Source organism: Sorex araneus, chromosome 3 (assembly GCF_027595985.1).
Source record: "Sorex araneus isolate mSorAra2 chromosome 3, mSorAra2.pri, whole genome shotgun sequence".
NCBI classification, from domain to species: Eukaryota; Metazoa; Chordata; class Mammalia; order Eulipotyphla; family Soricidae; genus Sorex; species Sorex araneus.
Window position 1 is genome coordinate 238583666 of NC_073304.1, and position 26097 is coordinate 238609762.

Below are 26097 nucleotides of genomic sequence, written 5' to 3' on the forward strand. Positions count from 1 at the left end.
CTCCGGCGGGCAGGGTGGCCACGGGGCTCAGAGACGGGGCCCCGGGGCCCGGCTGCTTCCGGTCAGGGCCCCGAGTGGAAGGGAGGTGGTGGGGCTCCTCCCGGCTGGCCTCCAGGGGGACACGGCTCCCAGCTGCGCCCGAGCGCAGGGAGAAGACCTGGGCAGGCGGGTGCGGGCTCTGGCACCCGGAACAAACGGTGTCGCCAGGGCCCATCTCCCGCCTCCAGCCCGGCCCGGAGCCCGCCGGTGACCTTCAGCTCCAGCATGGCCACTGGGGGCTGGCACTCGTCCCAGCCACGCCTGTGCCGTGGGAAGGGACGGGCGGGGTCCCCCGCCTGCCTAGAGGGGGCCTCGTCATGCTGGGGCTCAGGGAGGACCCTCGGGGGCGCCAGGCTGGGCTCTCCTGTACAGCGGCACCCACCTGTGCTCACACCTATGGTGCCACCGCTGCCCGCTGGGGGCAGCCCTGGGGCCACTGAATGCACCTGGCAGGAAGCCAGGCTGAGTGTCCCCAGCCTCCGGCCACTCCCCACCGCCGGCAGTGGTGGTTCTGAGTGGGGCCTGGAAGCGGGACCCGACTGGGGGAAGGCCCAGCCCGCCCGCCCGCCAGCCTGCGCTGGTCACCGGGTCCAGCACCTCCAGCACAACTTCCTCTGGGCTCTGGCCGCCCCCACCCCACCCCCAGCTGCCCCACGTGGGCCGGGTCACGGGGCCAGAGCTTTGCTGGCCTGCAGGACGCAGTGTGCGCGGGTCCAGCTGGCCGTGCCCCAGGGGACATGCACCTGACCTGTCACGTGGCCAGACGGTCAGTGGGTCAGTGGCTGGAGAATCGGTCCCCGCCCCTGAAGCCGGACTGGAAGCTGGGAACAGGGTCTGGGCGGGGAAATGGGGGGGTCCCCGCACGTGGGGTGGGGTTGGGCCCCCCCAGGCCCTCCCCCAATCAACACCGGGCTGCGCTCGGGTCACAGCGGGGGCAGGGGGGGGTTCTACATGCCGGAAGCGCCCAGCTGGGGTGGGGACCCCGCGGCCGGCAGGGGAGAACGTTCGGACCCTGCGCCGGACGCAGGGGACACCCGCGACCACTCTGGAGGGGACCGTCCCGCCAGGCCCCTCCCGGCCGGACCCCGCCTTTCTCCGCGCCGCAGGCCCGCCCGGGCTCCCAAGTCCGGACCCTCGGGACCCCCTCCCGGGCTCGCCTCCCCGGGGTCCGGCACGGACCCTCCCGCCGAGGTCCCCTGCCCCGCGAGGGGCCGTCCAGGGGACTTACCCCGCGCGCCCGGCCCGGCCGCCACCGCGCCGCGCGCCGCCGGCGCCCCCCGCGCCCCCCCCCACCGCCTGCTGCTCCCTCCTTCCTGCGCCACCCCGCCCCCGCTCCCCGCCCCCAGCCCGGCTGTCGCCCCGGCCCCCTCAGGCTGTTCCCAGGGCCCCGGCCCGCGCCGCGCCTCCGCCTCCTCCCGCCCGACCGACGGCGCCGCCGGCCAATGGGCGCGCGCCCCGGGCCCCGGGCCCCGCCCCCGCCCCCGCCCTCTCCCCCCCGCGCCGGAGCCCGCCAATGGGAAGGGCGGCGCGGGGGCGGGGCCTGCCGGTTGCCTAGCAGCGGCGGCGCGGGGCGGGGGCGGGCGGCCGGGGGCGGCGATCCGGGCGCGGCGGGGGCGGGGGCGTGGGGCGGGGCCTGAGGGGGGCGGGGCTCCGCGCGCCTATAAAGGCGGCGGCCGGCGGCGCCCCGCGCTCTCGCTCCGGACCCCGCGCGCCGAGCCCGCCGCGCCGCCGCGCCCGCCCGCGCCCCCGCGCCCCCGCCCGCGCCCGCCGGACCCGCACCATGTCGCTGTCGCGCTCGGAGGAGATGCACCGGCTCACGGAGAACGTGTACAAGGTGCGCGCGGGCGGGCGGCGGGCGGCGGGCGCGCACAGGTGGCCGGGCGGGGGGGCCGCCCCGCGCCCCACGCGGGCCGCGGGCGCGAGTGGCCGACGGGCCTCCGGGGCCTCGGCCGGGCCGGGCGCGGGCGCGGGGGCGCGGGCGGCGGCGCTGGACGGGGCGTCCGGCTTATGTAACGCGGAGGGGCCGCGGCCGGCCCGAGCGCGCTGACCGCACCGAGCGGCCCGGGCCCGGCCTCGCGGCCACGCTGCGCGCCCGCCGCCCGCGGAGGGGCCGCCCCGGGGCCGCGGGAGCAACAGTTCCCGAGCGTGGCCGGAGCCCGGCGCGCCCGGGGCCGCCCGAAGTTGCGGCGGGTGCGCGGAGGCCCCGGGACCGGGGCCAGCGGGGGGCGGCGCGGAATCGCCCCTCGCCCCGCGCGGCGGCGGGAAGCGCCCGCGCCCGCCGTCCTGCCCCCGCCCCGGCCCCGCGCGGGAACTTTCGGGGGGCCCCGGGCTCGCGGCTCTGGAAGCCGCCGCTGCTCCTCCCCGCGGCCGGGCTCTCCGGGACCCGCCGCCCGCGCGCGCTGGTGTGTACAGTGTCCGGTGGGCTCAGGTCCGCGGGCCAGCCTGCAGGACAGCTCGGAGCCCACTTGTGTTTGGTTCTCCGGGGTCGTGGGCCGGCCCGGCACGTGGTACTCCGGCACGGTGGCCGGGAAGAGCCAGTGTCCACAGGCGCACGGCCGGGACGGGGCTTCAGTGGCCCCGTGCGCGCCTGGGCCGGTCTGTCCAGTCCTGCATTCTGCTGGGGACGGACGTGCGGCCGGGCCCGGATGTGGCCGCCCCGTTCTGGTGTGGTCGGTGCTCTCCTGGTGCAGGCTGTGGCCTTTGTCCAGTCTTAAACCTTCTCCCAGAGCGGGTGTACTTTCGCCTACCCCCCCCCCGTGCCCCCCCCCGGAGCTGGCAGGGGCACGAGGACGGGTGCCCCGGGGAGGCAGTGGGCCAGCCCTGCCCAGGACACACCGGGGCTGCTCCCTGGCGGTCGCGGGGAGTGGTCTCCCGTCCTGCGGGTCAGCACCCGCCCCCTGTCCAGGAGCAGTGGCCCCAGGAAGTGCCAGACTGGCAGCCCCCTCCCCCAGCTGGCCTGTGAGGGGCAGGTGCCGGGCTGCAGCTTTAGGGGCGAGGGTGCCACCTCCGACGGTCCTGTCATTGCCTGTCTCCTCCTGCCCGCTGCCTCGACCCTCTCTCTGTGGCTGGTCCCCCACCCCAGCCACCAGGAGGTCACGAGGACGCTGACGTGGGGCCCTGGCAGCGGAGCCACAGAAGAGGCTGCTCCGCTAGGTGGGCGGGAGTGTATGCGTGTGCGCAGGGGAGAGCTGCAGGGACACGTGTGCGCATGCATGACCGTGGCCGCCCTGGCGGGAGTGCGAAGGTATGCATGTGTGAGCAGTGTGGGTGTACACAGGGGTGTGCAGTGTGCATGGCTCATGGGGGCATGTCCACGGAGGTACATGGCCTGTGGGGCGTGAGGGCATGTGCACGGGGGTGCCTGGTCTGCCTGGAGCACAGTTGTGTGTGCATGGGGATTCGTGGTCTGCATGGAGCACGGGTGTGTGTACATGGGGATGCTTGGTCTGCATGGAGCATGGATGCATGTGGATGGGGAGTGTGGTCTGCATGGAGTACAGGGATGTGTGCATGAGGTAGGTCATGGTCTGTGTGAAGCACAGACGTCTGTATACGGGGATGTTGGTCTTCCTGGAGCATGGGTCCTTGTGCATGGGGATGTGTGCATAGGTGCGTGTACACTGGGGGATGTGGTTTGCATAGAGCATGGGTGTGTGTACTCAGGGGTGCATGGCCTGTGTGGAGCAGAGTTGTGTGTACACAGAGATGTGTGGTCTGTGTAGAGCACGAGTGTTTGTACACAGGGGTGTAGTCTGTGTGGAGCACGGGGGTGTGTACACGAGGATCATGAGGTATGTGCTTGGGGTGGGGTACGTGGTTTGTGTGGAACACGGGTATGTGTACACAGGGTGCATGGTCTGCGTGGAGCACGGGTGTGTGTACACGGGGGTGCGTGGTCTGCGTGGAGGACGGGTGTGTGTACACGGGGTGCGTGGTCTGTGTGGAGCGCGGGTGTGTGTACACGGGGGTGCGTGGTCTGTGTGGAGCACAGGGGTATGTACACGGGGTGTGTGGAGTGTGGGTGTGTACATGGGGGTGTGTGCACGGGGTGCATGGAGCACAGGTGTGGGTGTGTGTACACGGGGGTCCGTGGTCTGCGTGGAGTATAGGTGTGTGTACACGGGGGTGCGTGGTCTCCATGGAGCACGGGGGTGTGTACATGGTGTATGGGGTGCGTGGTCTGTGTGGAGCACGGTTGTGTGTACTCGGGGATGTGTGGTCTGTGTGGAGCATGGGGGTGTGTATACGGGGTGCATGGTCTGCGTGGAGCATGGGGGTGTGTACTCAGGAGTGTGTGGTCTGTGTGGAGCACGGGTGTGTGTACACGGGGTGTGTGGTCTGCGTGGAGCACAAGTGCATGTGCATGGAGGATGTGGTCTGTGTGTGCAGGGGTGTGTGCCCGTGGCTTTGCTCTGGAGGTGCAGTCAGGGCTGCTGCGTTGGGGCCACCCCTTCTCTGTTTTCCCTACCTGGACTCGGCACTTCCTGCTCTTTCCTGCGCCCCCGCCGGCCCGAAGCAGGGCCCAGGCGGTGCCCCTGCTGTGCCCGTGTGTGGCCTTGGCCCGGCGCTGGTGGGCTGAGGGGTGACAGCGCGTGAGAGCCCTCCAGGGCTGTTTGGGGCGTGGCCCCGGTGAGGTGCTCGTGCGTGGCCCCCGGAGGGGCTGCTGGAGCCGCACCCCTGCCGCAGGGGCTGCGCCCACCGGGCCTGCGTCCACTTTGCTCTGTGCCTGGCTCTGGGACTCCGGGGTGCCAGCACCCCCTGGCTGGCCTCCCCGCCCTGCGCCTCCCCGAACCCAGACTCCCGGGCGGGGACCAGGGTGGGCGGGTTCGAGCTCTCGATCCAGGAAGTGGCCCCGCCCACACGTGGTCCTCCGACCCCAGCCCCAGCCCCGCGGCTGTCCCTCCCTCCCTCCCGACCCGTGCTGTGCAGATGGGGGAGGCCAGCGAGAGCCCCGCCCGGGTGCGGGGCCGTTGTGGGGCCCCCGCGGGCACAGGGTGCTGAGCTCTGCCTCCCCCAGTCCTCCAGGCCCCGTGGCTTTGCGGGGTTCCCTGGCCTCCCGACCGGGGTGCAGTGTTGGGCCCCGGCCTGACGCGTGTGGCTCGGGGCGGTCTGCGCCCGTGTACCCCGAGAGGCGCGTGCTGGGGCGGCTGAGGAGGCAGTGGGTGCCCCCCACCACAGAGGGGCCGGGGCTTGGCTGCTGGGGGGCTTCCAGGAGCTTCTGGACAGGGCGTGGAGCAGCTGCCCTGCAGGACCCGAGCCCCAGCTGACCGGGTCTGGCCCCCAGGCCCTCAGGCCCTGGCAGGGAACATCCCGACGTGGCGGCTCTGGTGCCCGCGGGGGCTGGGACACTGCTCCCCCCTGCCCGCCTCCCCCCTGCTCCCGCTGTCTCCGCAGGGCCGCCAGGGGTGGGTAGGGCAGCGCGGTGGGGGTGGTGCGGCCCTGACTGCCGCAGGATGCTCCACGGACAGGAAGGAAGCGGCCGGCTGGGCCCCGTTTGGACCCTGTGCCCGGTTCCGGGGGGGGCGGGGGCGGCTGACGGGGCTTCCTGTGGGCCTGTGGGCATCAGGATCCCCGCAGGGGCCGTGACCGTGCTCCGGGGGCCGTGGCATCCCACCCGGGGCTCCCGGTCCCGCAGCCCCTGGCAGGAGGTGGCACGGGTGGGGCAGCTGCCTGGGCCTGGGCGCCAGGGACGGTTGGTGCAGTGGGCAGGGCCCGCCACTCAGTGCCCGCTGCGCTGCCCGGCGTGGTGCCAGCCTGGTCAAGGGGCCCCATGCGTGTGCCTTGGCTGCCGCGTGCGCAGCACACATGACACACGTGCACACGCGTGGTTCTGCCCTCGGCTCTGCGCGCCCGTGAGGACGGCACTGACCCGAGCTGACCGCCGGCAGGCACGGCCCTGCAGGGCAGCTGGAGCTGGTCTCTGCTTCGTCCACTGCCCGTTGTCCTCACTCACGCGTGTGGGTGTCCTGCAGGGACCCCAGACCCTCCCCGGGGGGCCCTCGGGACCCCAGAGCCAACCGCGAGCGGTGAGGGTGGACGTCACGTGCCAGGGGGCCTGCCCCACCCTCCGTCTTGGGTGGGGAAGCCCGGCGGGGGCGAGCGGCCGGCCCGCACGCAGGGTGAAGCCCCTCGCGCAGACAGGGCCTCACCGTGACCTGAGGCCGCCCAGAGGGGCAGGATGCGGGGTGGACAGGCCACTCCCACAGCTCCTCCGCCACTGGTCCCGCCTCACAGAGCCCTGAGGGGCTCCCAGTCAGCCCCGGTCAGGAGCCTCTCCCTGGGGTGCTCCCCGCCAGCCTCTCCCTGGGGTGCTCCCCGCCAGCCTCTCCCTGTAGTGCTCCCCTCAGCCCCTGTCAGGAGCCTCTCCCTGCTGGGCCCCCAGGCGGACAGGAAGTGCCCAGGGTGCAGGCGGAGGAGCCCCTAGGGCATCGGCCCCGCGGCCTCCCCCCAGCCCCTCTCCAGACCTGGGTCCCGGCCGCCCAGGTGACCTGGCAGGCACCTGAGCACCACCCTGCCCTGCCCACCGGGCTCCGCATTCCTCGTGTGTGAGCTCAGCCACCCCGGGAGCCGCACCTGTGACCCGGAGAGCAAGGCGCCGCCCGGCCCCTCAGTGCCACAGTGCGGGTGTGGGAGTGGGCACCGCCCACACACCTCGGACACAGCGCCCAGCCAGTGCCCACCCTGGGGTGTCACCCACGGCTACACCACGCGCACAGCCGCACACACGCCCCTGTGCACCTGCATACACTTACACATGCACCAGCACCCCCGCACACACGCCCCAGCACACCTGCGTACACTCACACACAGCCACGCATACACTCACATGCACCAGCACACCCGCACACACGCCCCAGCACACATGCACACATGCCCCAACACACCCGCACACTCACACATACATGCTCCAGCACACCCACACACGCTCACACATGCTCCAGCACACCCGCACACACTCAAACATGCATGCTCCAGCACACCCGCACATGCTCACATGTGCCCCAGCACACCTGCACACACTCACACGTGCTCCAGCACATCTACACACGCTCACACATGCTCCAGCACACCCGCACACACTCACACATGCATGCTCCAGCACACCCGCACACACTCACACATGCATGCTCCAGCACATCTACACACGCTCACACGTGCCCCAGCACACCTGCACACACTCACACGTGCCCAGCACACCCACACACGCTCACACGTGCCCCAGCACACCTGCACACACTCACACGTGCTCCAGCACACCCACACACGCTCACATGTGCACCAGCACACCCACACACGCTCACATGTGCACCAGCACACCCGCACATGCTCACACGCTCCAGCACACCCTGTCACACAGTCACACGTGGTCCCACATGTAATCACACATGTTGCTGTACACAGTCACACATGCTCCCAGGCCAGCAGCTCACCTGTGTCCCTGACACCTGGCAGTGGGCTGTGGGTGTGGCTGGCCGCCGAGGGCTGGGGCCGGCCCTGAGGAGGGGCCGTCTTCCCTCCACTCCGCTTTTTGTTTTTCCTCTTTATTTCTTGTTTCATTTCTGGGCCACACCCAGTGATGCTCAGGACACTGTGCTTGGGGTCACTCCTGGTGGGGACCGACGTGGGCCGGCACCCGCCTGCCCCCTCTCTGGTGTCTCTTCCCTTTCCTGTTGCTGTGGGCCCCCGGGCGGTGTCACCCTGAGCCTGTCTCTGTTTCCGTCTGAGTCAGACTGCAGGGGTGAGGGTGCAGGGGTGCTGAGGGCAGGTCAGCAGGCCTCGTGCCCAGCGGCCCTCCCTGGACTTGGCAGTCGCTCGCACACTTGCCTGATTTCTCCTGTCTGTGCCGCGTGGGCGCTGGCACTGTGACCCTTGTCACGGCCGGGCCCGGGGCTCCTGGTGCCACAGGCTCTGCGGGCCGAGTGCACGGGGACGCTGGGGCTGGCAGGAGGGCCGTGCCGAGCCGGGACTGGCGCTAGGCAGACGCCTGTCTCCGCCCGCCCACCATGCAGATGGGGAGACCGAGGCAGCCACCGGGCCCCGTGACTCACGCGTGTCCTCTCTGTCCCCAGACCATCATGGAGCAGTTCAACCCCAGCCTGCGGAACTTCATCGCCATGGGCAAGAACTACGAGAAGGCCCTGGCAGGTGCGCACGGCGGCGGCCCTCCTCACCCCTGCTCCCGGGGCCTGAGGGGCAGCGCTGGCGCGGGCAGGACAAGCCCAGCGTCACCCCGTCCGCAGCTGCCCTCTGCCCATGGGCGGGGCCCGGCGGGGCAGCGCAGAGGGGGCTATGGGCACACGCATGTGCGAGCGTGTGGCGTGGGGCGCGGCGGTGACCGTCCCTCTCTCGCAGGCGTGACCTACGCGGCCAAGGGCTACTTCGACGCGCTGGTGAAGATGGGCGAGCTGGCCAGCGAGAGCCAAGGTTCCAAGGAGCTGGGTGAGCCGGGGGGCCCCTGCCGCCCCCACCCACCCCACCCCCGTGCCACGTCCACCTCTCGGGAGCCGGCACGGTGCGGGCCCCGCCCTGCTGACCTTCCGCTGACCCTCAAGGTCACGCGGCTCCCGACCTCGGAGGCCTCTGGAGCGGGCAGTGGTGCTGCCCTCTCCCGGCCCTGGGCGCGGGGCGGGTCCTGCCTCCCCTCCCCCAGCCCACTCTGCCCGGGGCTTCCTCTTCTCGACGTGGTCACATGCGTGTGAGACCGTCGGGGCAGCCCTTGACCCGGCTTCCTGTTTCGCTCTCATGCGGATGTGGGTCGAGGGGCTGACCTGCCGTGTACGTGCCGTGTGCCTGTGTGTGCCCCGTCAGGGACCTGCCGTGTACGTGCCGTGTGCCTGTGCGTGCCCCGTCAGGGACCTGCCGTGTACGTGCCGTGTGCCTGTGCGTGCCCCGTCAGGGACCTGCCGTGTACGTGCCGTGTGCCTGTGCGTGCCCCGTCAGGGACCTGCCGTGTACGTGCCGTGTGCTGTGCGCACGGGACCTGCTGTGTGTCCTCCGTGTACCTTGTTGTGTGCCTGCTCTGCACCCTAATTTGTGCCCCGTGTGTGCTCCCAGCCTGTGTGTGCCCACACACGTGCAGCTCGGCCTCTTCCTCTCGGCCCACTGCCTGGCCCCTTCTCTGCGCAGAGGCCGGGGTGCCTGCTGGCCGGGTCCCACGCTGCCTGGGCAGGGCTGTGGGCAGTGTCCTGAGGGATGTCAGCCCCAGGTGGCCGTGTGCCCGAGGTCCCCGGTTACCGGCTGCTCTGGCCGCTGGTGCATCTCCTGTGTTACTCCTGGTTCGGGGCTCCTCCCGCAGTGCTCGGGGCTGGCCCTGCCTGTGCCTCGGGAACATACGGGGGGCGGGACCACACTGGTGCCCTCCCCACCGCACTGGCTCTCTGGCCCCCCTGATGTTTCTCGGGAGTCAGTTGCTCTTGTGTCCCCCGGGGGGGCCTGACATCCTCGGGAGCCCGTGTTCTGGCCGCAGGCGCCCCCCAGGACGGAGCCGCCCCGAGCAGCCTGGGGGCCCAGGATGGGCACGGCACGGCCAGGGCCCTGTGCGCCCAGCGTTGCTGAGAGCCCTGCCCCCTGCCCCTGCCTGGCGCTGGCTGGAGGGAGGTGGATCCCGGGGCTGGGCCGCAGGGGCCGTGCGGGAGGCGCTGCGGCAGCTCTGGGGGCCGTCGACCTGGTCCCCGCGGGAGCCCTGGGGGCCCGGCAGCCCCTCCGCTGGCTCTCAGCGGCGAGTCTGTGGGTCTCGAGGGTGCGGGTGTCAGGCGGGGTCCAGCCTGGCCTCCCCCAAGCCCCTGCTGAAGCCAGCGGCAGCCGCCTCTCCTGCCACAGAGCTCCCTGGGGACAGAGTGTGAGTGTGCGCGTGTCTGCGTGTGCACGCACAGGCGTATGCGTGCGTCTGCATCTGTTCATCTGTACCTGTGTGTCTGTGTCTGAGTCTGTGTGCCCTTGCGTCTGCGTGTGCACCTTTGTGTGCGTGTGTGTATGTATCTGTGTGTGCCTGTACAGGTGTGTGCACCTATATCTGTGCCAGTATCAGTGTGCCGGGATCCGTGTGCCAATGTGTGTGCTCGTATTTGTGTGTGCTGGTATCAGTGTGCCGGGATCCGTGTGCGGGTATCCGTGTGTGTCAGTGTCTGTGTGTGCCGTATCCATGTGCTGGTGTCTGTGTGCCGTATCTGTGTGCTGGTGTCTGTGTGTGCCGTATCCGTGTGCTGGTGTCTGTGTGTGCCGTATCCGTGTGTGTCAGTGTCTGTGTGCCGTATCCGTGTGCCCGTGTCTGTGCACACCCTCAGGCCTCCCTTAGGATGGGTGCCCCGGGCCTTTGTCCCAGGGGCAGGCGGCGTGTGCCTGGCCTCGGCCCTGCGCCAGTGCCTCTGGTCCAGATTGTTTTCAGACTTAATCTCCCGTTTGCAAAGCCAGTGGCTTCCTCCACCCCTTCCCGGGACTTCCTGCTGGCTGCACCGGGGCTGGGGCTCCAGGAAGGTGGGGGTGGGGGCGACCTCGTGCTCCCCTCAGGCTGGCGGGGGCTCCCCGGGAGCTTGGGTTAACAGCCGTGGGCGGTGCCTGTGGCTGCTCTGAGCCTTACCCCGGGGAGGGGGCTCCTGACGTTACCCAGAGACCCCCGGCCCACACCCCGCCTCCTGCGAGAGCCACGGCCCCACACACCCGCCCTCCCTGCGAGGGTCCCGCGTGGCCAAGGTCTGAGCCGGCAGGTGGGCCGTGAGCTGTGGGCGGGGGAGCTGTCATCTCCGCCCTGCGTTCCCGCCGCCCGCAGAGCTGGACTCTGCGGCACTGGCGGCTTTGATACCCGGGGAGCGGGGGCTGGCCCGGCCCTCCCACACGCGTGCCTACCTCTGCCCAGACCCCAGGGGCCGCGCGTCCCGCCTTGTCTGCCCCGCTGACCCCGTCCTCTGTCCAGAGCGTGTGCAGGGTCTGCCCCCCTACCTCCCCGCCCCGCGCCCCGGGCTGGGCTGCTCCACACGCGTCCTCCAGGGGCCCGGGCCAGTCCAGGGGCCGGGCCAGTCCAGGGGCCCGGGTCAGTCCAGGGGCCCGGGTCAGTCCAGGGGCCCGGGTCAGTCCAGGGCCCGAGCCACTCTCCCCCGCAGGCCCAGGTCAGTCCAGGGCTCGGGCCACTCTCCCCCGCAGGCCCGGGTCAGTCCAGGGCTCGGGCCACTCTCCCCCGCAGGCCCGGGTCAGTCCAGGGCTCGGGCCACTCTCCCCCGCAGGGGCCGGGTCAGTCCAGGGGCCCGGGTCAGTCCAGGGCCCGGGCCACTCTCCCCCACGGGCCCGGGTCAGTCCAGGGCCCGGGCCACTCTCCCCCGCAGGCCCGGGTCAGTCCAGGGCTCGGGCCACTCTCCCCCGCAGGCCCGGGTCAGTCCAGGGCTCGGGCCACTCTCCCCCGCAGGGGCCGGGGCAGTCCAGGGTTCGGGCCACTCTCCCCCGCAGGGGCCGGGTCAGTCCAGGGGCCCGGGTCAGTCCAGGGCCCGGGCCACTCTCCCCCACGGGCCCGGGTCAGTCCAGGGCCCGGGCCACTCTACCCCGCAGGCCCGGGTCAGTCCAGGGCTCGGGCCACTCTCCCCCGCAGGCCCGGGTCAGTCCAGGGCTCGGGCCACTCTCCCCCGCAGGGGCCGGGGCAGTCCAGGGTTCGGGCCACTCTCCCCCGCAGGGGCCGGGTCAGTCCAGGGGCCCGGGTCAGTCCAGGGGCCGGGCCAGTCCAGGGGCCCGGGTCACTCTCCCCCGCAGGCCCGGGTCAGTCCAGGGGCCGGGTCAGTCCAGGGGCCGGGCCACTCTCCCCTGCAGGCCGGGTTAGTCCAGGGGCCCGGGGCAGTCCAGGGGCCCAGGGCAGTCCAGGGCCTGGGTCAGTTCAGGGGCCGGGGCAGTCCAGGGGCCGGGCCACTCTCCCCCGCAGGCCGGGTCTGCCGCCCGTGCTCCCTCGGGGCTGCCATGTGTCCCAGCTGCCTGGGCGTGTGTGCACTTGCAGCCCGCTGCCGCCCGCTGTGGCACGGCCGGGCCAGAGCCTGGGGCGGGAGGAGCCTCCCATCCCCCACCCGAAACTGGGCCACTGGCTGGCTCTGGCCCCTGAGTCAGTGCTCCAGGTGTGGCCGGGACTCCCTGCCTGCCGTGTGCGGGGACGGGGCCGGGCCTGCCGCAGGGGCCCTCGGCGGGGCTCAAGGGGGGCTTGCGGGGCCCGGGGCCACGTGGCCAGCTCTGACAGGGCCTGTCGCGGGTCTCTGGCGCGGGCTGGCAGGGGCGCGGCAGGCCCAGTGGGCGTGGCCCCACCAAGAGCCCTCCCCCTCTGCCTGCTCAGGGCTCCCTCCCGGCCTGTGTCGGGGGTCAGACCCGGGTCAGCCTCCACACCGCGCTGTCCCCAAGGCCCCACCTGGCCCCCCACGCTCGGGCCCGAGGGACTGAGGAGGACATTGCCCGGAGCTGTGCTGAGGCCCGGGTGGGCTGTGGGCAGGAAGGTGGCCCAGGAGCAGCCGAGCCCCGGGGCCACGTGGCCCAGCTGCACAGACACGAGGCTGCTGCGTGGGTGGTCGTGGTCCAGTTGTGGAGAGGGTCTGGGGGCCCCCAGGGTGCCCAGGGCTCGCTCCTGGCAGTGCTCAGGGGACCAGGTCAGCCACGTGCAAGGCAGGGTCCTCCCACTGTCCTCCTGCTCTGCCCCCTCTAGGCTGCCGTGTGCTTCGATAGTGCCCCCCCCGGCAGGGCCCTGCCCGCCCGCTCACCATGGGGCCTTGGCCTGGCACCCCCTTCACTGCACCCCCACGTCTGTCTCGGGGGGCTCCTGTCCAGGGGTCCCCGCACCTGTCTCTGCTCTGCCTGGGGCTGGCAGATAAGCCCTGAAAGCCACCAGAGTGACCGAACAGCAGGGGTACTTCTTTCGGAAGGTTCCAGAAGGTAGTGCACGCCGCCCCCCTTGGCTCTGCCTGCCAGAGCGGGCAGGAGTCCCGGCTGCTGAGGCGGCGACCAGACAGACCCGTGCAGACCCAGCCTGCCCGCCAGCACCTCCGTCCTGGGCTCGCTCGTGTGCCACACAGGCAAGGGCGTGCTCTGCACGTGTCTGCATACAACATATACATGGTACACACCAGTGCATGCGTGTCGTTGCACAGGCACACATGTGCTCTCACAGGCATGTATACACAGCCACAGTGAGGCTGACACACATGCACATGTGTGTTCATACGGGCACATACAGCCATGTTGATGCTAGCATGCGTACACACAAGCACGTGCACACGCCAGCCCTGTGGGATCTTTGACTCTCCCCACAGGCTGCCCAGAGGGGTGCGAGGGCAGGGCCTGGCCCGGCTCTCGTGGCCTCACCGGTCACCCCAGGGCCTTTGCACAGAGTCACGGCCCTCACGGGAAAGGCTGGTCCCCCACAGGCTGCTCCTCTGCTCGGCCCCACCCCTGGGTCAGACACCCACATGTGGGCACCTCCCACACTCGGGAGCGACCACCCCAACCCGTCCGCGGCCCGTGCCCAGGCATGGCTGGGGTGGCCCCGGGCCTGGAGCACTGCACGCTGGGCGCAGCACGAGCCCCGGAGGGGAGGCCGGACTTGGGCTCGTGCCCTGGGCCCGGCCCTGGCAGTGCCCCGCGTCCCTGCGCCTGGCGGGCGGGGCCTTGCTTCGCACATGCCCGGGTGCTCTGTGCACACGCGTGTGCATGTGTGTCCCCACCAGCCCGAACCCGCCTCCCTCGGATCCTGGTGCAGGGCCAGGAGAAGCGGCCGTGTGCTCCTGGGGGCACCGTGACTCACGCTCAGGGTTCCCCCGCCGCCCGCAGGCTGGGGCCGGGCCTGCTGGCCGCTCCCGTGGGGCCAGGCAGCCTCAGGCCCCGCCCCTGACCGCTGTGTCGCCAGGGCCAGCAAGGCCCCAGCAGCTGTGGCCCCCACACTGGGCCGTGTCTGCAGCTGCCCCGTGCCCAGGCCGTGGCCCAGCACCCGCCGGAGTGTGCCAGGCTAGTGGGGCGACACCCGGGTGGGCGCGGAGCGAGCCGGGCCCCCGTGGGTGCTGTTTCCAGGGGCTGCCCGGACCCAGGACAGAGCAGGGCCCTCGGGGTCCCTCCTCGGGGCCGTGTGCACAGGGGGGTCGGGCAGGGCGCACTTGGCGTGCCGGGAGCTGGGGGGCCCCTCGCCTCATGGCAGTGTCCGCCGGGTGCCCAGGGGGCCCTGAGCGGGGAGCAGGGGTGATGGTCCCTTCCCCCTTGGTGGGGGAGCAGCACACGTGTGTGGAGCGTGTGAGCATGTGGCGAGCACACGTATGTGGAGTGTGTGAGAGGCTAGTGAGTGGACGCCCTCCTCCACGTGGCCGACCTTGGTTTGACCCTGGACTCACAGAGGCCCCCGGCCGCGCGGGAGAGACCCCCCAGCTGAGCAGGCGGGCCGCCCTGTGCTCCCGCGGTGTCCAGAGGCCAGGGGAGGAGCAGGGCAAGGGGAGAGTGTCCCGTGGGCCGTGCCGTCCACCCTGCTCACAGCCGCGCAGGACAGAGACCCGGCCACGAGCGTCCACTCCACGCGCTCCTGCAGCTCCGGCCACAGCTGGTCCAGAGCCCGCCCGGAGAGGCCACACAGCCCAGCCCAGCAGTGGCCTCTGCCACCCGCGTCCCCGGCACCCTGCACCTGCTGCCCCGCTCGCCCCGGGGGCCGCTGGCCGCGGGCGCGGGGACGGCAGCTGGGCCGTACGGGAGGTGCGGCCTCCTGGGCCTGCGGGACCCACTGGCCCCACGCCGTGGCTGGGGCGGACATTCGTCCTCAAGGGCCCCGAGCAACAGTGCTCTGGAGCTCTGCCTCCTTGCCACAGCTGGGGGCGTGGCTAGCACAGTGCGGCTGTGACCGTGACCCGGGGCAGGGGCCGGCCCTGCTGTGGGGACGGTCCCGAGCCCCTGGCTGCGTTCACAGCTGCTCGTGGCCACGGGAAGCCCGGCCCAGCTGTGCTCCAAGGCACGTGACCGCGTGAATGCGGCCCCTGCGCGGTGCCGTGGGCCCTGCGTGGGGACAGGCCCTGCGTGGAGGAGCCGTGGCCCGCGTGGCGGTGGACTGCGCTCCTGCAGGGGCGCCTGGCTGGCGTCTGGGGTCCCGTGGTGCTCGGTGCTCTGCTTCCCAGGAGGCCTGTGGGGGGCTGCCCCGAGAGCCCCCTGTGTGTCGGGGGCAGGAGGGCCCCGCTGGGCCCGTGGCCAGCTGCCACTTGGGCCCTCGCTGCTCCAGAGCTGCCCTGCCCCTGCCTGGTCCCGGGGCCACAGGGCCCTGGAACCTGCTGCCGGCCTCTGACCCGTCCCCGCTCCCTCCGCAGGGGACGTCCTCTTCCAGATGGCCGAGGTCCACCGGCAGATCCAGAACCAGCTGGAAGAGATGGTGAGTGCCAGCCGGAGGAGGGGAGGCCGCCCGGGCACCAGGACACGGCAAGCGGGGTGGGGGGGGTCCGCGACCCCGGTGATTGCTGAGCCCCACGCGCATTCTCTTCCGTGTCCAGCTGAAATCCTTTCACAACGAGCTGCTCACACAGCTGGAGCAGAAGGTGGAGCTGGACTCCAGATACCTCAGCGTGAGTGCCCCTCCCCCGGCCCTCCCCTCAGCGTGAGTGCCCCTCCCCCAGCAATCCCCCTCAGCGTGAGTGCCCCTCCCCCGGCCCTCCCCTCAGCGTGAGTGCCCCTCCCCCGGCCCTCCCCTCAGCGTGAGTGCCCCTCCCCCGGCCCTCCCCTCAGCGTGAGTGCCCCCCTGCCCCTCCCCTCAGCGTGAGTGCCCCTCCCCCACCCCGCCCCTCCCCCACAGTGTGAGTGCCCCTCCCCCACCCCACCCCGCCCCTCCCCCACAGTGTGAGTGCCCCTCCCCCGGCCCTCCCCTCAGCGTGAGTGCCCCTCCCCCGGCCCTCCCCTCAGCGTGAGTGCCCCTCCCCCGGCCCTCCCCTCAGCGTGAGTGCCCCTCCCCCGGCCCTCCCCCTCAGCGTGAGTGCCCCCCTGCCCCTCCTCTCAGCGTGAGTGCCCCTCCCCCGGCCCTCCCCCTCAGCGTGAGTGCCCCTCCCCCGGCCCTCCCGGACCCCCTCCCCCTCAGCGTGAGTGCCCCTCCCCGGCCCACTCCCCCACAGTGTGAGTGCCCCTCCCCCGGCCCCCCCCAGCGTGAGTGCCCCTCCCCCGCCCCCTCCCCTCAGCGTGAGTGCCCCCCCGCCCCTCCCCGACTCCAGACTCCTCAGCGTAAGTGCCCCCCACCCCCTCCCCCTCAGCGTGAGTGCCCCCCGCCCCCTCCCCCTCAGCGTGAGTGCCCCTCCCCTGGCCCTCCCCCTCAGCGTGAGTGCCCCCCCACCCCCTTCTCCTCAGTGTGAGTGCCCCCACCCCTCCCCCTCAGCGTGAGTGCCCCTCCCCCGGCCCCCTTCCCCACTCCAGACTCCTCAGCGTGAGTGCCCCACGCTGCGCCCCCAGCTCCCGCGGCCCCCCGTCCCCCGCACTGACGTCCCTCATGGGCTGTGCTCAAACCCCAGGCCGCCCTGAAGAAGTATCAGACGGAGCAGAGGGGCAAGGGCGACGCCCTGGACAAGTGCCAGGCCGAGCTGAAGAAGCTGCGCAAGAAGAGCCAGGGCAGCAAGAACCCGCAGAAGTACTCGGACAAGGAGCTGCAGGTGGGCGCGCACGAGAGCAGGCGGGCAGGACGGGGCCACCCCAGCTTCCTCCCGCTGCCGGCCTCAAGGGGGGGCCCGGGGTCCCTGCACAGGGCGCGGTGACACGCGGGGCCCTGGGGACGAGACCCGCTCCCTGTGCCTGTCCCGGCCGTGCCCGTCCCTCCCCCACCTTGTTCCCTGCTGTCCCTTCCCGCCTGTGTCCCTTGTGTCCCAGCCCCACGGTGGGCGGCTGAGGCCGCACTGTCCCTTCCGGCTCGCCCCACTTGCCTGGCCGGACCCACGCTGGGCGCCCAGTGCCGCTGGACGGGTGGCCCCAAGCGTGCTGGACAGCACGGGGCCTTTGCCGGGGTGGACGCTGCTCCCGGGTCTGTCCCGCACCCCTGCACCAGCTTGCTGATGGGGCGTCCCGGGCGGGCCTGGGCAGAGCCAGTGTCCACCCCCCCAGAAGCAGGAGCGGAGACCTCCAGTGGGCGGGGGCAGGGGGGTGGGGGGTGCTGGCCCGGCGCCCCCCCCCCCGCCTGTCAGTGAGCCCCAGGGAGGACAGCACCCAGCACAGCATCAGGCTCCTGCCACGGGGCACCGCCCGGCAGGGCCCCTTGCCCTGGACACAGCCGCAGCCCCTGCCCAGTGTCCTGTGGCCCCCACTCCGGTGGGCCATTGTCCCCAGCAAGGCTGCTCGCCCCCGGCCCCTGTCCTGCAGCCGCGGGAGCCGGACTTGGCCTCCCCCGGTGCCTCGGGCTGGGGCGTGGTGCCCGCCGGGGCAGGCAGCTGCGGCGTGGACAGGCGCTGAGTGGCCTTGTGCGGCCTGGCCACCCCCGCGGGGGGCTCCCCCCCGAGCGTCCCTGGTTTGGGCTGAGGAAAGGGGGCGACTTCTTCTATTTAAAGGGCTTGTGCTTGTCAGAGCAAACCCGAGCACCGTAATTTAGTCTCAGAGGAGCCAGGCAGAGCCGGGAGCTGGGCCGGCCGCCCCTCCAGCCCTGCGTCTCCTGCTGCGGGGGGGGCAGGGTTCGCCCCCTCCCTGCCCCAGGCCCGGGGCCCAGAGGCTGCTGCCGCCACAGGCCCCGCCTCCCCCACGCAGCGGGACCCCGGGAGGGCCGGGGCTGCGGGTCTCCCAGAGCACCCCCTCCCGCTGAGTCACGCGGAGCCACTGCAGACTTTTGTCTTCTGGGATTACAGGCTGCGGTGACTCAGTGGGCTTGAATGCTCTCCGCTGGGCTCGCCTGGCGTCTCCATAGCACCGCGGCAGGAAGGCACAGCCGGGGCAGGGCCGCCCCCGTGCGGGCACGCTTGGCTCTGGCTTGGGGGCCACACCCCGCGGTGCCGGGGGTCCTGAGGGGTGCGGGGGATCAGGCCGGCCCCCCCTGCTAAGGAGGCCAGGCGCCCGGCCCCGCCCCCCCTCTGGGGGTCCCCACTCCAGGGAGCCGCACGGCGGCCTAAAAACCCAGAAACTGAGCAGGCTGGGCGGCCGCGGAGCCCTCCTGGCGAGGGGCCCTGGGGGCCCGTGTCCCGGATACTCGCCGTCCCTGGCTGACCCGCTCGCGGGGCCGCTGCGTCCGTCCCACAGGGCAGAGGGTTGTCCTGGCCGTCCCCGAGTCCCCTGGGGCCTCTGCTCCGGGCGCTAGACCAGGTCCGAGGGCTCCTGGGCCGGCGCCTCCTCTCGGGGCCTTCCCGGAGGCCCTGCCTCATGCCAAGCCACGTGCACACGTGTGCGTGCCTGTTGCTCTTATGCATGCGTGTGTGCACATGGGCCCCGTGTGCGTGTACATGCTTGTGCCTGCGTATGCACGTGTGTGCACGTGTGTGGTGTGCCTGTACCCGAGGAGAAGGCAGGTGTGAGTCTGCTGACAGCCCAGGGCCCGGCTGGGGGCCCTGCCCGGGGATCGCCCCGCAGCTGGGGGCGGTGGCAGGGCCTGCCTGTGTGCAGGTGGCTGAGGTGGCCCTCACCTGGGCCCTCCCCCGCCTGCCGGCAGGAACAGCCTGCTCTGGCGCGAGCTGGCGGCCGCCCACTGCGCTGAGTCAGAGCCGCGGGGGAGGCTGCCCCCTTGTGGCCCAGCGCCTGCAGCCGGGCGGGCGGGGGCGGAGGGCCTGTGCAGGGCCCTGGGAGGGCGGGGGAGGTGGCTCGCAGGACCCCCGCCAGGGCCCCTCCCTGGGGCCGCCCGGCCTCCTGGGGCCTTTGTTGCAGAAAGTTTCCAACCTGAGCACCAGAGAAGGTTCCAGGCGCCCAGTGTCGCTGCCCACCCCGGGACCCTCACCCAGCGGGCGTGGGGAGGGGCGGGCCCTGCGCCCCCCCCTCCCCCCGTGAGTCGCTTCCCGCCCACCCCGGTGCCGCGGCCTCCCTTTAGGTCCCGACACCCGGATCTTCTCAGGCCCAGACGTGACCCCCGGGGCTCCTGCAGCCCCTCCCTTCCGCTGAGCCACAGGGACCCCCGCCCCCAGGCCTCGCCCGCCCCTCCCTCGCGTGGCTCCCCCGGGCAGGCCTGCAGGGCCGCCCCCTCACCGCCCGCCCCCCCGCAGTACATCGACGCCATCAGCAGCAAGCAGGGTGAGCTGGAGGGCTACGTGTCGGACGGCTACAAGACGGCGCTGACGGAGGAGCGGCGGCGCTTCTGCTTCCTGGTGGAGAAGCAGTGCGCGGTGGCCAAGAACTCGGCCGCCTACCACTCCAAGGTGGCGCACCCGGGCTGGGTGGGCCAGGCAGGCCGGGAGGGGGGCGCCGTCTCCGCCCCGGCCGGCCTGACCCCTGTGCCTCCCCCGCCGCAGGGCAAGGAGCTGCTGGCCCAGAAGCTGCCGCTGTGGCAACAGGCCTGCGCCGACCCCAACAAGATCCCCGACCGCGCGGCCCAGCTCGTGCAGCACCTGGCGGGCGCCAACGGCTCCGTGCTGCCCAGCGCCCTGTCCGCCTCCAAGTCCAACCTGCTCATCTCCGACCCCATCCCGGGGGCCAAGCCCCTCCCTGTGCCCCCCGAGCTGGCCCCGTTTGTGGGGGTGAGTCCCGGGCCTCGGGTGGGGCCGGCCCGCACCCCCCCCCACTGGCTTCACCCAGGCCCACCCCGCCCCTCTCCCCACAGCGGCTGTCGGCACAGGAGAACGCGCCCGCCATGAACGGCGTCTCGGGCCCCGACAGCGAGGACTACAGCCCCTGGGCCGAGCGCAAGGCTGGCCAGCCCAAGGCCTCGGGCGCCTCCCAGGCGCAGGGCAAGCTGAGCGACTCCTACTCCAACACGCTGCCCGTCCGCAAGAGCGTGACACCCAAGAACAGCTACGCCACCAGTAAGGCCCCGCCCGGCCCGGGGAGTGACCCCGCTGGGAGGGCCCTGGGGAGCCCAGGCTTCATGGGTGCTGTGTGTGTGCATGCGCTCACATGTGTGTGTACGTGTGTGCCTGTGTTCATGCATGTGTGCCTATGCATGTGTTCGTCTGTGTGTTCAACATGTGCATGCGTGTGCACGTGTTCGTGGGTGTTTCGTGTGTGCCTGTGTATACATGTGTGTGTGCACTGTGCATTCATGAGTGCCTCTGCAGTGTGCATGTGTGTGTACACATGTGGTCTCGTGTCCATGCGTGTGTGTTCCTCTGCGCACACGTGTATGTACTCTGAGCCTGTGGTGTCTGTCAGCACTTGGGGACTGTTCGGCACCTTCCGGACCCGAGGGGCTTTGTCGTCCCTCCGAGGCTGAGGGGCGTGGGGGCCTCCTGCTCCTCACCAGCCGGGAAGGACAGGCGGCTCTCGCAGAGGTGGGCGCGTGCTGGCTCGGAGCCCCTGGCCCCTCACCTGTCCTGTCACCCACAGCCGAGAACAAGACGCTGCCGCGCTCCAGCTCCATGGCCGCCGGCCTGGAGCGGAACGGGCGGCCGCGGGTGAAGGCCATCTTCTCGCACGCGGCGGGGGACAACGGCACCCTGCTGAGCTTCAAGGAGGGCGACCTCATCACGCTGCTGGTGCCCGAGGCCCGCGACGGCTGGCACTACGGCGAGAGCGAGAAGACCAAGATGTGAGCCTGCCCGCCCCCGGGCCGCCCCGCCCCCCAGCCGCCCCGGGCCCAGGTGCCGAGGGCCGAGGCAGACCCCCACAGCCCGCCAGTGCCCCCTGCCCCACGGGGGGCCTGAGGCAGCTGAGCCGACACCTTACCCGGGTCCCTTTGCAGGCGGGGCTGGTTCCCCTTTTCCTACACTCGGGTTCTGGACACTGACGGCAGTGACCGGCTGCACATGAGGTGAGCGGTCCCTGTGGGGTCTCCCTACCAACCCTCTGGGGTGCGGGCAGCCCGCCCGGCGCCACTCAGTGCTGGGGAGGGGCCTGGGCAGCCGCAGGACCCAGAAACAGAGCAGGGCCTCGTCCTGGGAGGGTACCAGAGTGCAGCCGGGGTGCCCCTGAGCACTGCCCCGGGAGCAGCGGGCGGGGTCTGAGCAGGGCCCCGGGGGCGCGGTGGCATTGGTGCGCTGTCCCCGCAGCCTCCAGCAGGGCAAGAGCAGCAGCACCGGGAACCTTCTGGACAAGGACGACCTGGCGCTGCCGCCCCCCGACTACGGCCCAGCGCGCGCCTTCCCGGCCCAGAGCGCGGCGCCCTTCAAGCAGAGGCCCTACAGCGTGGCCGTGCCCGCCTTCTCCCAGGCGAGTGCGGCGGGTGGCAGGGACCCCTGCCCTCCGCGCTCCGGGCGACCTCGGCCGGCCCAGAGGGGCACTGGGCTGGGGATGGAGGGACTGGACAGCAGGGCGGGCGCTGGCCTTGCACACGGCCGACCGGGTTCGATCCCCAGCTCCGTAGGTCTCCCCAGCCACCAGGAGGGATTCCTGAGCACAGGGCTAGGAGTCCGCCTGAGCACTGCCGGGTGTGCCCCAAACCAACAGGAAGGACCTGGGTCCCGGGGGGCCAGGGGGCTGTCCTGCCTCGCCCTGCCCCACCCCGCCCCCGCAGCGCCCCCTCCAGGGAGCGTGTGCAGGTGCCCTGGGGGCCTGCTCCGCGCCCGCCCGACGCTGACGTGTCCCCTCCCTTCCAGGGCCTGGATGACTACGGGCCGCGGGCCGTGAGCAGGTGAGAGGCAGGGCTCTGGGCGCGGGCGGCAGGGAGGAACAGCAGGGGCAGCCCGGGTTCTCGCTGGCGCTCCCTGAGCAGCCCAGAATGGAGCAGAGCGGGCTGGCCCTGGGGCCTGGGTGGGGCCTGCTGGGGTGCCTGTCTGCGGGTGCGAGCCGGCCCGCATCCTGTGCTCTGTCCACAGCGGCAGCGGTACGCTGGTGTCCACGGTCTGAGGCCCAGGAGAGCTGCGCCCGCCTGCTCCCTCCGCCTCCCACCCCTGCTTTGGTCCCCCGCCCCCACGGCCGCTCCCTGCCTTTTGGTTGGTGACCCAGACTCTGGGGTCCACCAGGGTCCATGGTGCTGCCCCCCCGCCCCCGCCGGCCGGCCCCACTCGCTGTCCCGCCAGGCGGGGGCCCGCCTCTGCCCCCCACCTGTGTGCCAGGACCCCTGACCCTTCGCCAAGAGCCAGGCCTAGAGTTTGGGAAAAAAAAAAAGAAAATCTTACCAAAAAAAACAAACCAACCAGGAAAAAGCCTTTTTCCTGCCCGCCCCGCCCTGCATGGACCTCCTGGTGCCGCCCGGGCCCTCAGCGCCCCGCGGGCCTCCTGAGGAAGCCGCCCTCCAGTGAGGGAGCCCGCGCCGCCACCCGCGGGCCTTCCAAAGACCCCCGCCCCGCCGAGCGGACAGCGGTGCCCGCCCGGCTGTGTCTCCGCGACGTCAGAGGCGCGGGCGCCACGCCTACTGGCTCGGCCCCGCCCACCCGTTCCGGGGCCCCGCCCACCACACGCCCCGTTTTCTACTGATGAGTGACCCAGCTCGAGCGACCCCCGAGTCTGCTTCTGCTCCCAGACTCCAGCGCAGGGGCCCCTGCTCAGTGGATGAATGTAGACCCACCCCCAACCTCGGACTAAGGCGTCGAGTGCCCGCCTCACTCTCTCTCCTTTTATTTTTTTTTAAATCTGAATTGTGCCCGGTTCTGCCATTGTTTGAATAAAAGTTTTATTTATTGCATTGAGTTGGGTGTAGAGCCTCCTTCCCGCTCTGCTGCTGTCCACTCCCAACCCCGGGACAGAACCCAAGCCCCCGTCCCGCACCCCGGCCCCCACCAACACCCCGTTTCTCCTTGCAGCCCGGAAGTGGAAGTAGCGCGGTTCTGAGTCCCTGGCTAGAGCAGTAAGTGCCCGCTCCCGCCTGGGTGGGTCTGCACCGCCTCTCTCCCGGGCCTCGGCTCTCCTCCTGAAGCTTGCCGGGCCGAGTGGCCCCCACGCTCCTGGGCGCAGCCTCTGGGCCTGTCTGGGTCTTAGCCGCCTCTGCTGGGTGCTTGGGTCGCAAGCAGGGTGGACCTGGTGGTCATTCTTGGTCTGTCCTCTCTGCCGGGACCTGGCCCGGTGGGTCTGGGCCCAGCCAGCCTGGCCCGGGGCTGTTTGCGGGGCTACTGGTGCAGGGCTGAGGGGCCTGTCCTACCCTGCGGGGCTCTGGGCTCTAGACCAGCGTCAGGGCTTGACCGTCCAGCGCAGACCCACGCGTCTGTGTCGGGCACTCGCTCCCGCCCCCTTGGCTGGCGGATGGTGCCACTGTGTCTTGTGGGAGGGTCCCCAACGCCATGGTCCCCCTGGACCGTGCTGGCAGACTCCCCTTTCCTGGCGTCCTGTTGGAGGTTGCCGACCAACTTCTGGAAAGATCCGCAGGCAGATGCGACTAGAAAAGCCTGGGGCCTGGCTCAGCGGGGGGACACTGCCCCCCACCCGGACCCCGCAGCAGGACCGGTGTCGGCAGGCGGAGGAAGGTCACGGCCGCACGGGGTCGCTCCCTTTGGTCTGCTGGCCTGCCGGCCCAGCGCTGAGCCGAGCCTAGCAGAGGACAGGGGTGGACGCTTGGCCCGCGAGAGCTCTGGGACAGGACGGGCCAGCCTCAGGAAGTCCCTCGGAAGGCGGATTCTGAGCCAGCACTAAGCAGCGCTCTGGACAGACGGACGGAAAGACCGGGCATCTCTTCCAGAAGCATCCTAGACTGCCGCCACCCGCACTGGCCCTGAGCCTCCCGGAGCGGCGGGCAGCGTGGGACTCGCGCTGTGTGGGTGGCTGAGGAGCACCGGAAGGAGCTTTGGGCCCGCCTCAGGCCCGTGTATGTGGCCTTGGGGCTGCAGCTCGCCTGCAGAATCCTGCCTCAGGCCCTGCCAGTGTCCCTGCTCCGGGATCTTGAGCCCCCAGGGAGTGGCCCCTGGGGCCATGGCCAGGAGGCGTGGTCAGGAGGAGCCTCCACGCACTGCAGGGTCCTCCCTCCTGACTGGGGGCTGCGTGCTCCCGCGCTCGTCTGCCCACTGGCGAAGAAGTGCCTGCCTCCCCCCACCTCTGCCGAGGGGGCTCTGCAGGGACCCTCCACGTGCGGCTCCTGCCCGCAGTCGGGCGCCCAGGCCGCCGCCCCTTGCTTCTGGACGGGGGCCACGGGGCGTGTCCTGCCCCGCTCTGCCGGCAGTGTGGCCAGGCCAGGGTCCCGCAGGGACGGGGGTCGCGCTTCCCTCCAGCCGGCGACCCGCCTCCAGAGCAGCAGCAGGAGCCCGAGGCCTGTCCACACTCGCGGAAGCCCTGGGCGGCGCTTTCCCAGGGTCTGACCCGCGGAGCGTGGCGCCAGGACGCTGACCCGCCGCCCCGTGCCTTAAACCCTCTGTACAAAGGGTCTGAATTTTTAAAGAAACAAAGTTCTCAGGAAAAGAGACGGGCAGCTGCAGAGCGCCCACCGCCCACCCGTGCCAGAGGGACGCCTGCCCAGGTAACGCTCGGCGCCCAGTGCTCGCCAGGTGCGCTCGTGCCCGCACAGCCCTCGTGTCCCTCGTTTCATCTGTGCATGGGCTCGGCGGGCACCGCCAGCTCCCCGCTCCGTCACCGTCTTGTCTGGCCATGTGTCCGTCCGCCGCGACTGCCCATGCCGTGGGCTCGGCCCGCTGCACCCGAGTGTCTGAGTGGTCGGTGTCCATGGGGCGTGTCTCTGTGGCCCCTCCCATCGGGGCGTGACTCCGTGGTCCCTCCCATTGGGCGTGTCTCTGTGGCCCCTCCCACTGGGGCGTGACTCCGTGGTCCCTCCCGCTGGGCGTGTCTCTGTGGCCCCTCCCATCGGGGGGTGTGACTCCGTCGTCCCTCCCACTGGGCGTGTCTCTGTGGCCCCTCCCGTCGGGGGCGTGACTCCGTGGTCCCTCCCACTGGGGCGTGTCTATGTGGGCCCTCCCATTGCGGGGCTTGTTCTGGGTGGGACCTCCCACTGGAGCATGTCTGTGGCTCACCCCATTGGAGTCGTGTCTCTGTGGCCCCCCACCTTGGGTTGTGTCTGTGACCCACCCTCTGGTCACGCCCACTTGGGGGCGTGTCTCTACGGCCCCTCCCATTGGGGGGATGTGTATTTGGCTCTCCCATTGGGGGATGTCTGGTCTCTTCTGTTTAGGGGCGTGTCTCTGTGGCCCCTGCCTGGCCTGGGCCTGTTTGTGTGCCACCCGCTGGGTGTACCTGCGGGGCCTGCTGCGGTGCTGCTTGCTTGTGTGGGGCGTGTTGTTCACAGTGGCAGCGGGCCTGTGGGCGTCCACATCCTGGGGCTCGCTGCCACTCAGGAGGGTCAGCACCGGCAGTAGGGGGCTGGGGGGAGCCAGCCTCAGGGACACGTCCTCTCAGCTCTTCCCAGCCGCCTGCGGGGCGAGGGCTGCAGCGAGCCCCACGCTAAAGCCACTGTCTTCTCTCCTCAGGAATCCCTTTGCTCACGTCCAGCTAAGGCCGACAGTGACCAGTGACAGGTCCGCCCCCGTCCTCAGATGACAGCCCTGCAGGCCCTCACACCGGGAGCAGACCCTGCCTTGCGGCCTGAAGCTGGTGCCCAGCGTCTCTAGGCAGTGGCCTCCAGGACAGGCAGACGGGCTGGTGGCCTGTCGTGGGCAAGGACAGGGCTCACACGAGGCTTCTGTCCACTCAATAAACATGTCTGTGCCCGTGTCTTCCTGCGTGGTTTGTCACCAAGGGAGCAGGGCCAGAACCACCCCATCCAGCGGCACAGGACCGTGTCTCGGCCCCAGCGCCCCGTCAGAGAGGCCAGTGTTGAGTTCTGGGTCCCCGAGCGCGTCGTGCGGGGGTCCTGTCCCACCCGCCTGCTGGCTGCCCCTACTTTGGCAGGACACAAAGGTCTCACCATTCTCAGCTTTGACGTGGATGGGTGGCCGGCACCCATGGGTCCCGAGCACGGCAACTGCACCCAGGGCCAGCTCTAGATGGACCCAGCCCCGGGGCCGCCTGCAGCCTGTTCCACCGCCAGGGCAGGAAGGGGCTGGCCCATGGTGGGGAGGGGGGTTGGCCCTCCACGCGGCCAACCCAGGTTCAATCCGTGGCACCCGACGTGGGCCTCCGGCCTTCAAGTCCACCAGGAGGAGCCTGAGCACCGCCAGGCGCGGCCTGAACATC

The 26097-nt window shown here is 71.4% G+C and overlaps 1 protein-coding gene across 3 annotated transcripts; it reads left to right on the forward strand.

Annotated features, from left to right (window-relative positions):
* The first annotated feature begins 1740 nt into the window (after nt 1–1740).
* BAIAP2 (BAR/IMD domain containing adaptor protein 2) lies at nt 1741–25569 on the forward strand. 3 transcript variants are annotated; one of them, XM_055133665.1, is made up of 14 exons: nt 1741–1873; nt 8109–8184; nt 8392–8478; nt 15327–15388; nt 15507–15578; nt 16509–16646; nt 19161–19313; nt 19407–19631; nt 19715–19916; nt 20437–20638; nt 20792–20860; nt 21099–21258; nt 21645–21679; nt 21864–22676. In XM_055133665.1, exons 1-14 carry the CDS (start codon nt 1820–1822, stop codon nt 21892–21894), a joined length of 1566 nt encoding a protein of 521 aa, XP_054989640.1. In that variant the 5' UTR covers nt 1741–1819; the 3' UTR covers nt 21895–22676. The 3 variants fall into 3 exon arrangements, with proteins under 3 accessions (XP_054989640.1, XP_054989642.1, XP_054989641.1); XM_055133666.1 differs by lacking the exon at nt 21864–22676 and adding an exon at nt 25392–25569 and having other exon boundaries at nt 1796–1873; XM_055133667.1 differs by lacking the exon at nt 21864–22676 and having other exon boundaries at nt 1795–1873; nt 21106–21258; nt 21645–21675.
* Nucleotides 25570–26097: the final 528 nt, after the last annotated feature.

Coding starts and splice junctions, on each gene's coding strand:
- BAIAP2 (XM_055133666.1), top strand. CDS start 1,820: ATGTCGCTGTCGCGCTCGGAGGAGATGCACCGGCTCACGGAGAACGTG. Junction 15,389..15,506: donor AGAACCAGCTGGAAGAGATG/GTGAGTGCCAGC, acceptor TTCCGTGTCCAG/CTGAAATCCTTTCACAACGA. Junction 15,579..16,508: donor TGGACTCCAGATACCTCAGC/GTGAGTGCCCCT, acceptor CTCAAACCCCAG/GCCGCCCTGAAGAAGTATCA.